Here is a 12,935-nt window from a genome sequence, read left to right on the forward strand (position 1 = left end):
AGTTATTTGACATGAATGAATATTGGGTAGACATCTTGGTAATACTACTACAAATTATGTTTAGTAGTGTATTGCTGATGGTTGTGTAGGTTGGCTTTATAGGCATTGTGCTACTGACAGTCTCTGAACCTTTAGTTCACGTTTAATTTTAACCTCAACTGCTTCATTATGTATTAGAAGAAGTAGCCACATGGGGTTCATTAAAATCTGTTGCTGTCAAGTTGTTTCCAACTCATGGCAATCCCATATGTTTTGGGATACAAACCTGTTCCAAAGGATTTTCTTGGCTGTAATCTTTACAGAAGCAGTTAGACATGCCTTCTGTGGAGCTCCTGGGTGGGTTCAAACTGCCGTCCTTTTGATTGTCAGCCAATTACAGACTGCTCTCTAGACGTGGCATAGTGCTGTCTAAGAAACCAGAGTTCTCCTATTGTTCTTTCAAGTTTCCTAAAAAATTTTAATTATGTGATTATTTAATCTAAAATAAAATGTATCTTATGGGATGGAAAATTTGATACCTGTTTAGTTTGATTATTTCCAAATTTCTTTAAAAATAGGTATTTTTCATATTCATGACTTGCTTTGTTGGTGACTTCTCTTTCAGGAAAGATCTTCCTATTTGGAGTATCAGAAAGTAATGAGAGAAATAGAACATTTGAGTCGTTTATATATTGCTTATCAGTTTTTGCTGGCTGAAGATACCAAAGAACGCTCAGCTGAGGAGTTAAAAGAAATGCAGGATAACATTGTAAAGCTTCAAGAAGAATTGTCTGAGAATGACAAAAAAATAAAAGCACTTAATCATGAAATAGAAGAATTAGAAAAAAGAAAAGACAAGGTAGGAACATAAGACAGACAGAATATACTTCACTGTGAAAAAACATGTTAATCTATGTTACATGTAATAACCATTCAGGATTCACTCTGTTTTCCTTATTGATGGGTTAACTTTAGGATAATTAAGTAGCTTTTAAAAAGTGTAAATATTTCACACAAAATCACGTAAGAAATTAACATCAACAAATGTTTAGTAATGTGACTGAACTGGACACATATACTTGTAGGAGATTGGTGGTGTGCTCCGCTCTCTGGAAGATGCTCTTGCAGAGGCTCAGCGAGTTAATACTAAATCCCAGAGTGCCTTTGATCTCAAGAAGAAAAACCTGGGAAGTGAAGTAAACAAACGCAAAGAGCTGGAAAACAATATGGTGGAGGTAAGCAAATACGCAGTTTAATTAGCACTAGATCTTACTTATCTGTTCAGTTAATGTTTATGGAGTATCTAAGATACAGCAGTGAGTAACAAAATGGACAAAACTCCCTACCTGTGTGTCTTCTGCAGGGATATGATAATATAGAAAATGAATTAGTAAAATTTATACTATATTATTATATATTGATAATGTATATAATATTTGTTGTGCAGAAAAATAAATCTGAAGAGGTGAATAAGAAGGACAGAGATCGAGAATAGCTTCAAATAGGATATCCATCAAAGGCCTTAATTGAGAAGGTACTATTTGAATAAGATCTGAAGGAGATCAGAGAGTGACCCATGTAGGTAAACTGGGGAATGAGAGCAGTTTTCCAGACAGAGCAGCCTTTGCCTTCAGTGTCTATGCCTTACCCTCCCTGCCCCCCCCCCCAAAAAAAAAAACAACCGACTGCCATCAGGCCAATTCCAGTTCGTAGCGAACCTTACAGGGTTTCCAAGGCTACATCTTTATGGAAGCAGATGGCCTCATCTTTTTCCCATGGAGTAGTTGGTGGGTTTGAACTCCTGACCTTTTGGTTAGCAGCCAAATGCCTTACAACAGAGCTTCTTTGAGTGTCTATAGTATTGGAGAAACAAAGACCTCATTGTGTGTGGTGAGCACTGAAAGAAGAATAATAGTGTAAGAACACTGAGAGAAGGAACACAGAGAGGTAGCAGTGCAGAATCATACAGCTTTGTAAGACATGAAGGACTTGGAGCTTTGTTCTAAGTGACATGGAAAGCCACTAGAGTTGATTGAGCAGAGAAGTAAAACATTTTTTATGTTTTGACAGGATTATTCTTATTTTAACAATAAACTGAAGGGTCAAGAGAAGGAGAGAATTTACCTAAGAGACTCTAGTCCAGATCACAGCCCTTGGGTAAAGGTAGAAGTGAGAGTAGTGAAATACTGTGGAATTTTATATGCATTTTAAGGGTCAGGCCAACAGGATAGGCTCACTGTTGTTGGGTATTAGAGAAAGAAGTCAAGAATAACTTCAAGATTTTTGGCTTTGACAATTAGGATAGAGTTACCATTAGCTGAGATGGCAAAGAGGAAGAACAGGGTTGGATGGGGGAAATGAGAAGTACAATGTGAACATAATTGGCTTGACATGCCTGAGTCTAGATGTTTATTAGTTAATTGAATTTATGAATATCCAGTCTGTGTTAGAAAATTTGTGGGTTATCAATGTGTATCCGTGTTTGAATACTTTAAGAGAGAAATCCATGAGACTGAATAAGATTACCAGGGGTGTGAGTGTGTACAAGAGAAGAACTCAAAGGTTTGAGTGTTGGAGTAAGTCAACATAAAGATTAAGGATCTTGAGGAAGAGCTACCTAAAAGATTGTAAAGGAGCAGTCAGTACAGTATGAAGTAAGGACACTAGTAAGGTGTCCTGAAGGCCATGTGAAGGAAGTGTTTCAAGAAGTGGCCATGACAGCCTGACTAGAGATTGTTCAAGACAGAAGAAGGAGAAAAATTTGACAGTGAGTACAGGTTTTCCCCCAGTATCTGAAAGTAGAGCATTCCTGTGAAACTTTTAATAAGCCGAAATGGCGTAAAGCGAAGCAGCAATCACCATTAATTATATGGGGAAGACTGGACAATCCAGTTCTATAGAGATACTGCCTTGGAAATGGTGGGGGGGTCGCTGTGAGTGGAATTGACTTGCTGTTATTTTGATATTTAGTTTCTTCAAGTGGTTTGTTTAAATCTGCAGCCATTTTTAAATTCATTGTCTCCCAGATTCAGCGATAGCATATGGAGAGAAATTATTTCTGATGGGATAAGTGTCCACGTTTATCCCAAAAACTGAGACAGACTGAAGTTCAAATTAGAAATTGTGTGATTTAAAGTTGTAAGAAATAAATTATTCTTATAATCACGCCCCCTTCAAATTGCCATGAAATCTGATGACCTAAGGGTGAGTATGTGTGTAAGAAATTAGATGATTGTCCCACCAAGTAATACTTTCCTATTGAAACTTTTCCTAAAGGACTCTAAAACTTTAGCAGCAAAGGAAAAAGAGGTGAGAAAGATCACAGATGGCCTGCAGGCCCTTCGGGAGGCGAGCAGCAAGGATGCCGAAGCCCTGGCCGCCGCCCAGCAGCACTTCAATGCCGTGTCCGCCGGCCTGTCCAGCAGTGAAGACGGGGCAGAGGCAACCCTCGCGGGTCAGATGATGGCCTGCAAGAATGACATCAGTAAGGCCCAGACGGAGGCCAAGCAGGTAAAGATGGACGCTGAGCTCTTCACCATTGCGTTGGTGCTCAGAGCTGTTCCATAGCCTTTGTTGGCAACTATTGGATACCAGGGTTGAAATGAGTAGTTGAGAGTCAAAGAACTTGTTAAAGTAAACAAAAATAAAGTAATTCTTCATAGCACCTGAGAACAGCAAAAAACAAAAGAAATTCAGATATGTCCATTGCTAAATATTGATGATGTTAGTTTACCAAATACTTTCATGGTTTAATAGAATTTTTAAGTACAGTTAAATACTTTGTTCTGTTTCCAATATTATGTGGAAAATTAGAGTTTAGTCATTTTATTCTCATCTTGTTCACTATTTTTATTGACTTTTATTAACATCATAAAATTGGGAGTCCGAAACTCTTAACAGGAAAACTTTGTTTCTCTGCCTTGCATGCCTAGTTCTTAAAATCTTATTTTTGAAACTGTATAACATGTTTCTAGGAAGCATTCCTCCTCCTTTTTGCCTAGGTTCCGGTCTTCATCTCCCTATTCTTACTTCATAATCTTGTGGTATCACATCTATTTTAGTAGTTCTCACATTTATTTATGTATTACTACAAGTGAGAATACTATTAATACAAGAATTTTGTTGGAGGGGAAATATATAAATATGTGTGTGTGTGTGTATACACACCCTTTAATAGTTTATGTATATATTTTAAGTAATGCACGTACTTATATATACACCCACATTTTTTTGTTTGTTTTTAATACTCAACTTCAAAAATACATTCAAACAAATATACTTGTATGTTTCCTTATTAATCTTACTCAGGATTTTCTGTTCATGGATATTTGCTACTTTTTCACTCAGATGATGATCACCAAAAATCAGTAGTAGAATATCTTGACGATTCTGTTTTTCTGTTAACTTATATTTTATGGAAACTAGGAAAAGGCTACTATTTTTTTCCATTTTAGAGATACCTTGATCTAGGTCTTGTATTACTAGTTCATCATTTGAAAGAGAAGCAGTGTTTAATTATATAAACTTCAGACTCCTGAAGTTTCAGGAATCCTATATATTAAATACAATTGTATACAAATACAGTTTCCTTCTGCATCCATATGGAGGATTGATTCCAGAACCCCCCCCACCCCCCACCACCCTGCTCCACCCTACCCCACGGATATCAGAATCCACAGATGCTTCAGTCCTTTACATAAAATAAGGTGGTATTTCCATATAGTCTATGCACTTCCTCCTGTGTACTTTAAATAAATCATCTGTCCAAAAATCAAACCAAACCACTGCCATGCAGTTGATTTCAGCTCAATAATGACCCTCTGGGACAGAGTGGAACTGCCCCATAGGGTTTCCAAGGCTATGCATCTTTCTGGAAGCAGAGTGCCTCATCTTTCTCCCGTGCAGGGGATTGTGGGTTCAGATTGCTGGACTTTGGGTTATGCGTTAGCCCCATGCCACTATGATACAATGTTTACATTGTTACAGTAATGTGTTGTGTAATAACACTTCACACTCCGTCTTACCCTTTGAGGGATTGCTTTGACCACTTAATTGTTTATGTTTTTTCCAGCATGTGGCTGGTTGAATCCACGAATGTGGTCCACAGGGCTAACTGTATGTGTACCCAAATTGAAAAGAAGGGAACCGGAGTTGGGATTTCCAGCTTTCCATTGTATGTTTAATTTAGCTTATAACAGTTATTCTTTGATACAATGTTTGAACTCAATTAATGAGGTGTTTTATAAATGTTAGAAACATGGACTTATTTTTCTTTTTAATGATTGATTTTAAATCCATTTAATTTATATCTCGAGTATTTTTTGAGATGAAAATCCTGGGCAGTGATTGATCTTTTGAAATACTAATCCTGGAAGTAGTCACCTTTTCAAGGCTGATGTCGCCTTGCTAAATCCACCCAAATCTCTAGCCATTTAATCACTACTACTATCTGCCTCACTTAGTTTGCTCTATTTTTCTATCTCAGGCCCAGATGAAGTTGAAACATGCCCAACAAGAATTAAAGGCTAAACAGGCCGAAGTTAAAAAGATGGATAGTGGTTACAGGAAAGATCAAGAAGCATTAGAGGCTGTGAAGAAACTTAAAGAAAAACTTGAAGCTGAAATGAAAAAGCTAAATTATGAAGGTTTGCCTTTAAAGATACAGTATCAAATCATTAGGAAGTGGTGATTCTGATAGAGATTAACTTAAATGAAACCGATAAGTAGGAAAAAAATTAACACTATTCATGATTATTAGTATAAGAAGTGTTTATATAGTCACAAAAAAATACCCTACTGTAGTATAGCCCTTTGAATTTTTGAGAAATCTGTACTGAGAATTTCCTGCTTTAATCATTCTGAAGTGCTACTTAAAAACTCAAAATTGTCCTTTGTGTATTTTCACATTAGTAAGCATTCGATTTGTATGTCATTTCTTATAATGAAAATTGTGTTGTTTGTTGGAAATAATGTTTACTTGACATATGATAGGAACCTGAATTTAAGCATTTTTATTTGATACCAGAAATTTATGTTTGCTTCTAGGAGTGCTTTGAAAATAGAGTTTATTAATATTTTCCTTAAAACAGAATATTTGAGTTTATATAAGTAGGTTTCAATTTATTTTTATTCGTTGTTCAGAAAACAGGGAAGAAGGCCTTTTGGAAAAGCGCAGGCAGCTGTCTCGTGATATCAGTAGACTGAAGGAAACATACGAAGCTCTCTTGGCCAGGTTTCCCAATCTTCGATTTGCATACAAGTACGGGTTGTTTTGTTTTTATAGTGTGTCATTGTCTTTTCATTGAAGGTTTATTTAGCAGTTAGGTTCCCATTTAATATTCTGCACAATTTGTTGAGTGACATGGGTGGTTACATCCTCAGGTTCATTGGCATGAACGTTCTCAGTATTTCTGTTCTGATTTCATTACAGTTAAGAGACTTAAAGGGTACATTTTAACATATTAATAACCAAGGTGTATTTGTTTACTTGGAGTCTCTGAGCAGTACAGACAGTTACTGTGGTTAGCTGTTAACTGAAATGTTGGATTTCCAAGTCCACCCAGAGGCTCCTGGGAAGAACGGTCTGGGATCTACTTCTGAAAAGTCACCTGTTGAAAACTCTAAGGAGAGTGTTTCTTTGACACACATGATGCCGTGAGTCAGTCAGCTCGGTGACAACTGGTTTTGTTTTTCTCATTTAAGCTAGAAAATGATCACAAAATTTGCTTAACACCAAAATTTTCATATAAAAATTTTCCTTAATTGGTATTTTTCTTTAAACATTTATCAGAACGCTTCAGGTGTTAGGAGCAGAGAAATATCTTGTGAAATCTAATGGCTACTGATGCCATTAGTCTTATAATGAAACCCATATGAAGGGAACAGAATCTAAGTTCAAAGTTTCTATAAATGTATTATCATTAATGTTAAATATCTGTGTTAAATTTTATAATTTGTTTTGTCTCATGTTTTCTTAATAGAACAATTAATTCCAGTAACCATATATTACAAAGTTTAAAACATCAACATTGTTTTTGTTACATATATATTCTATACTGAAGGTATTTTTGCTTGATTTAAAAATACATAGCTCACCATCTAGGGCAATTTTACATTTTCTGTTTGTTGAAGCATTATGTTAAAGCTGTAATTTTTCTGTTTTCTAATCTAGGATTAATCTTCTATTTTTTAGGGACCCAGAGAAGAACTGGAACAGGAACTGTGTGAAAGGGCTTGTAGCTTCTCTAATCAGTGTCAGAGACCCTTCTACAACCACAGCTTTAGAATTGGTGGCTGGGGAACGACTCTACAACGTTGTGGTCGACACAGAGGTAAATTGATTTTAATTAAAGAAAATTTTAAATTGGCCATTTAACTTGAAAAATTATGTGCTGCTGCAAGAATTAAATACTTACTTGATGTTTTCAGCTTCTCCTAAGGTCACTTATCTTTTCTAGTAAAACTTTTTTCAGTTAATGAGTTTTTGATGATTGTGTTCCAGAGATAATCTCGTGTTGACTCAGGAACCCAGAATAAATATTATTGATCTTAGAATTTTGTTTGTTCAGGATAGAAGGCTCTAAATGTTCATTGATCATAGATTCTTAAATTAGCACTATTTCCTTTTGAATGTTTTATATTACCTTTAATGTTTATTTCATTTTATTGTTTCAAATGCATAATATTTTAGGTGACTGGTAAAAAGCTACTAGAGAAGGGGGAGTTAAAGCGTCGATATACCATAATTCCACTCAATAAAATTTCAGCCAGAAGTATTGCTCCAGAAACCCTGAGAGTGGCTCAGAATCTTGTAAGTCTTATTTGTATGTTTACTCTTACCTTTTTTGAGAATCATTATTAAAAGACATTAATGAGACTTTTGGGGGACATCACGTAATTTTTTATTATGTTATGATTCATAAAAAGAATTAAGAAATAGCATTTGTTCTTGTGCGTTTCGATGGCAAGAGAACAGAAATGTTGTCAGGCTAGAACTCCCTTTGGCATTTCAAAGTGTAGTATTAGAATGTTACAACCTTAGGTCAGATCACACAACTGTCAGATGGATTAAATACAAAATTTCTCATTTCTAAATTAGTGGTTAGAATTGCGCTTAAAGCTACCCAAAATTCCTTCTTTCATGTCAGGCACACTAAAACTGCCCACAGTGACAACCATTTTGACAACCAGTATCACAGAGGTTCTTCTCCATTAGAGTTTGACAAGATTGCCATCCAATATGTGGGAATATGTACCAGGTAACCAGCATACCCAGTCAGCCAGGGAGTTGGAGCTGAAGTGGTATGCCTCCAAGAAAAAAAACAGATGACTGCAAGGAAGGACATTTGAAATACCACTGTGGTTATACAAAATAGTACTGGGTAAAAAAAATGAAGCTATTTATAGCATTCAGCAGAGATTTCATTTTGTTATTGAAAGACATTCCAAGTATATTGAATTGTAAAGAGTTCTACAAAACCTAGATGTGCATTTGTGATTAACAGCTCCCTATATAGTAAACCAACTTAATTAACATTTATACTTAGAACTTAAAGTAGCAAAGTGGATATAGAATGTCTTCTGAAATTGAGACAATTTCAATGAAAATGACTTCAAAGTATATGTAGTTATAATGATATGTATGTTATAGAGGAAAGAAAGTGAATGCAAGTAATTGAAGGGCAGTGTTTGGGGTTGGTACTTCTTTACTTTGAAAAAACCACCTTCTAGATTGATCTAAAAGGCTCAATCAGGTACTTCAGCCACAGGTCAGATCCAGTATTAGAAATAAATTGAGATTTTAAGCAACAGCAAAAGCACTTCCATTCAGTTCCCTTTGCCGGATCTATTTAATGGCAGCTGCTGTGTCAAAGGGCAGAGCTGAACCTGTATTATCTAGAGTCATCTTTGTTGCAATTTCAGCTTCCACTACTAAGCTGCATACAAGGAGTTTAGCTGCTCAAAAAGATGGACGCAGTTAGACACGATAAACAAAGGTAGAAAAAGTTAAAAAGAATTGTCATGCTGGGTAAATAATAGTAAATTCTCTATTTAGCAGCTCTCACTGGTCTATAAAATCATGTTTGCAAGGAAAGGAAGAAGGACGTACTATGGTGTAACTCTTGTCTCTTCCCCAGGTTGGCCCTAACAATGTTCATGTGGCTCTTTCCCTGGTTGACTACAAACCAGAACTTCAGAAAGCCATGGAATTTGTTTTTGGAACAACGTTTGTTTGTGACAATATGGATAATGCCAAAAAAGTGGCCTTTGATAAAAGGATAATGACTAGAACTGTAACTCTAGAGGGTGATGTATTTGATCCCCACGGGACCTTGAGTGGAGGTAAACTTTATATTCTTTTTATTATCTTGTGCTTGCAGTTCTGGGTGGTAAATAGAATGGATGCATAAGATGTGTTTTTTGTTGTTGTTGTTTATTTTTTTAAAAAAGGGCACATTGGGGTTAAATTAGTTAACACAGTTACATTCCTAGTTTTTTTGGTCAGGACCAGGACCAGAGTCCAGGTTTTGTGAATCTTTTGTGTAATTCTTTGTATAAGAGACCATACTATATTTACAGTACTTAAAGACAAATTTCTAAAGCCTTAGTGTCAATCTGAGAATTGAGTTTAGTGTTTGAATATGTAGTTAATACTACTGACAAATAACACAGTGACTTAGCCCTCCTGGAGCTCATAATCTGTTTATCTCAAGTTAGTCTATTCCCATTTATTTAATCTCCCTTGCTTTTTGCCCTATCAGGATATTCTAGAAACTGGGAAGCAAAGTTTAATTATTCAGTGTTTAGCCTAACTGCTCATTGTTCCTTCAGGAAACATTAGCCTCCAATTTGTATACTTTCTATTGCTGCTGCTGCTCCTGTCAAAAATAAAACAAAAATGAAATCTGTCTTTGAGATGTGCCTTAAGAAAGGAATTGTTAGATAATGACCATATTCTTTTAATACTTGTGACATTGAGATTCTAGATCTGTGTTGTGATAATGTAATAACAAACACTGAACAATACTTAGTTTATACCAGGCAGTATTCTAAGATTATGCTGTCTAATATTGTAGCCACTATCTGCATGTGGCTCTTTAAATTTAACTTAATAAAAATTAAATAAAAATGAAAAATCCCTCAGGGCATTAACCATATAGGCTGCTAACCAGAAGGTCAGTGGTTTGAACCCACTGGCTGCTCCATGGGAGGAAGATGGGGCAGTCTGCTACCATAAAGATGCATTGCCTTGGAAGCCCTATGGGGCAGTCCTACTCTGTCCTATAGGGTCACTGCATTGGAATTGATGTGATGGCAGTGGGTATAGGTTGGTTTAATAATCACAAATGGTTAATAAGTAATTGGACAATGAAGAACATTATCATTCTATGAAACCCTGTCCTAAAGCCTTTACATAATTAACTCATGTAATACTTAACCCTGGGATGTAGGCCAATTACCCCCACTCCTCACTTAGCAACTATCTTGTTATCTGAGATTTTGCATTTATGACAGTAGTAAAAAGTCTGCTCTCTGACTACTTTGTGTATTAACAACATGTCTGGCAATAATGAATGTCAAGGTATGAGGCCAGAGTAATGCCAGCTGTGATGATTATGTGTCAACTTAGCTGGGCCATGAGTCTCAGTGGTTTGGCAATGATATAATGATGTAATTTGACAGTTGTATAATGATTTTGTGATCTGATGTGGTCATCCTGCATTTTTGCATAACACCAATTTTTGCGTAATGACCTTGTCTCTGGAACCTAACCGTGTTGATATGTAAGACATAAGTATACTGTTTTCCTTGATAACAGTTGATAAACTAAGGTGCACAATGGTTAAACAGCCTGCTAGTAAGTGGCCGAGCTCTGAATTTAAATCAGGCAGGCTGGTTTCAGAGTTTATGCTCAACCAGTAAATTCTATGTTGCCCCTTGAGATAACAAATGACATGATGTATTTCTAGACCAAGAACACAAACAAATAAATGCTGTGATCAAGTGTCAAGTTCCCCAGTATGTAATAAGTTGACAAACCAAAAAATCCAAACTCACTGATGTTGAGTCAGTTTGACTCATAGCGACCCCTCCTTTGTTTTCCAAGGCAGTGTCTCTATGGAACCAGTATCTCTACATTGCCCAACCATCCTTCCAAGGAATAGCTGGTGGGTTTGAACTACCAGCCTTCTGGTTAGCAGTCAGTGCCTTAGGCACTACGTCACCAGACTAATACCTAGAATTGGAGGATTAGAGCCCAAATATATTTAAACACCTAAACAGAAGAACCTTTCTAAATTTCATTGATTTGGATGCTCTTGGAAGTTTTTATTTAAGGATAACAAACATGTGACTTGGTATCATATTAACCCAGTGCTTCTAATAGCATTGCTGGTTGACCTTGGCATTCTCCCACCAAACCTATAGTTCTTACCAACCTAGTCCTGCAGCCTGCCACTGCCAGGTGACTATAATTGTTTATAAAATGAAACCAATTTACTCTCTTTGCTCTTCTATGTCAGAGTATAGGCCAGGTTATGATGTACTAACAAACAGCCTCCAAATCTCAGTGTCTTACACAACTCGGTCAGTTGCCTCTGCTTCATATTCTCATTTTGTGACCCAAGTTGAATGTGAAGTCCCTGTCTTGAACATGCTTTTCTCATGGCAAAGGAAAAGGAGATGGTCAAGTACATACTGCTTGTAACACTTATTTTCAGAAGGGACCCATTTTGTATGTCATTGGCCAGAGCAAGTTACATGACCAAGTCTCCTGTCAGTGGAGAGGAGAATGAGCCTGGAAGTGCTAGTGAATACTTTGAATAAATAGTCTGCTTAGAAGTATTTGTCAGTAATGAATGTCATCAGGCCCAGATAATGATATAATCTTTGGTTTCATAAGCTAAATGTAAAATATTTTTTGTTGACTATTTCAAGCGTAATTCTTCTAGAAACATGCTCTGTTGCTTGCTATATATGTGGTAACTTAACACTCAAGGTCTGTTTCAACTTGCCTCTGTCAGGTGCTCGATCCCAGGCAGCTTCTATTTTAACCAAATTCCAGGAACTCAAAGATGTACAAGAGGTGCTAAAAATTAAGGAGCGAGAGCTACAGGCTCTGGAAGAGGAATTAGCGGGTCTTAAAAATGTTGCTGAAAAGTAAGAGTCTATTAGATTAAACTAATCCCCCTCTTTGGTTAGTGATTTGCATGGTAGAAAATGAAAGAAACTTTACTTTGATGTAAAAATGTACAGCTTCTAGTTATTAAAAAATTGTCCTTGGTTCTACTTAAAATGTGTAAATGAATTGTGACTTGATAACTTGTTGTCAGTTATTTTTCTGATTATAAGGAATTGGGGAAGCCTAATTAAACAATAAAAGCCAAGTGTTCAGCTCCTTGTGCTAAGATAGATACTGTTAACTGTTTGCTAAGGTTGATAGGAAACACCTTAGATACTCTGGAGGCTTATCCAGAGGATACATGATGGTTGGGTTCTTTAGTGCTTGTATATCAGAAATAGCACAAATGGGTGGCTTTAACAAACAGAGATTTATTCTCTTACAGTTTCAGAGGCTGGAAATCTGAGTTCAGAGTTCCAGCTCTAGGGGCTTGACCTTGGACTTCAGCTCTGCCTCTTGCTCCTGGCCCACTGTAGCTGGAGGCATCTTTTAACTCAGGCAGCTGCTGGCTGCTGAGGCTGACAAACCCAAGGTTGACAAGTAAAAATGCATAGTCCCAAGATCAGTAGGCAACACAGCAGACCACTGGTTCAAGGCTAGAAGCAGCTCCAAGATCAGCAGACAACATGGAAGGCCACTGATAACTCTGCCAAATGCAGGTTCCAGATTTGCCAAGAAGCTCGAGACCTTTCTCAAAGCTTCTTCATATAGACTGGAGGCAGGCCATACCCCGAAGGCAGCTGTCAAAGCTTCTTCATATAGACTGGAGGCAGGC

The 12,935-nt window shown here is 36.7% G+C and overlaps 1 protein-coding gene across 1 annotated transcript in view; it reads left to right on the top strand.

Annotated features, from left to right (window-relative positions):
- SMC2 (structural maintenance of chromosomes 2) overlaps positions 1 to 12,935 on the top strand; it is a 48,824-nt gene that overhangs the window by 13,854 nt on the left and 22,035 nt on the right. Inside the window, exons 7-15 of the mRNA XM_007953747.2 lie at positions 605 to 838; positions 1,065 to 1,214; positions 3,256 to 3,489; positions 5,465 to 5,624; positions 6,121 to 6,238; positions 7,172 to 7,310; positions 7,670 to 7,789; positions 9,117 to 9,321; positions 12,003 to 12,138. Coding sequence (XP_007951938.2) covers positions 605 to 838; positions 1,065 to 1,214; positions 3,256 to 3,489; positions 5,465 to 5,624; positions 6,121 to 6,238; positions 7,172 to 7,310; positions 7,670 to 7,789; positions 9,117 to 9,321; positions 12,003 to 12,138 — 1,496 coding nt within the window. The remainder of the gene's footprint in view (positions 1 to 604; positions 839 to 1,064; positions 1,215 to 3,255; positions 3,490 to 5,464; positions 5,625 to 6,120; positions 6,239 to 7,171; positions 7,311 to 7,669; positions 7,790 to 9,116; positions 9,322 to 12,002; positions 12,139 to 12,935) is intronic.

This window comes from Orycteropus afer, unplaced genomic scaffold (assembly GCF_000298275.1).
Source record: "Orycteropus afer afer isolate SDZICR_OR568_19922 unplaced genomic scaffold, OryAfe1.0 scaffold00410, whole genome shotgun sequence".
In the NCBI taxonomy this organism is placed as follows: Eukaryota; Metazoa; Chordata; class Mammalia; order Tubulidentata; family Orycteropodidae; genus Orycteropus; species Orycteropus afer.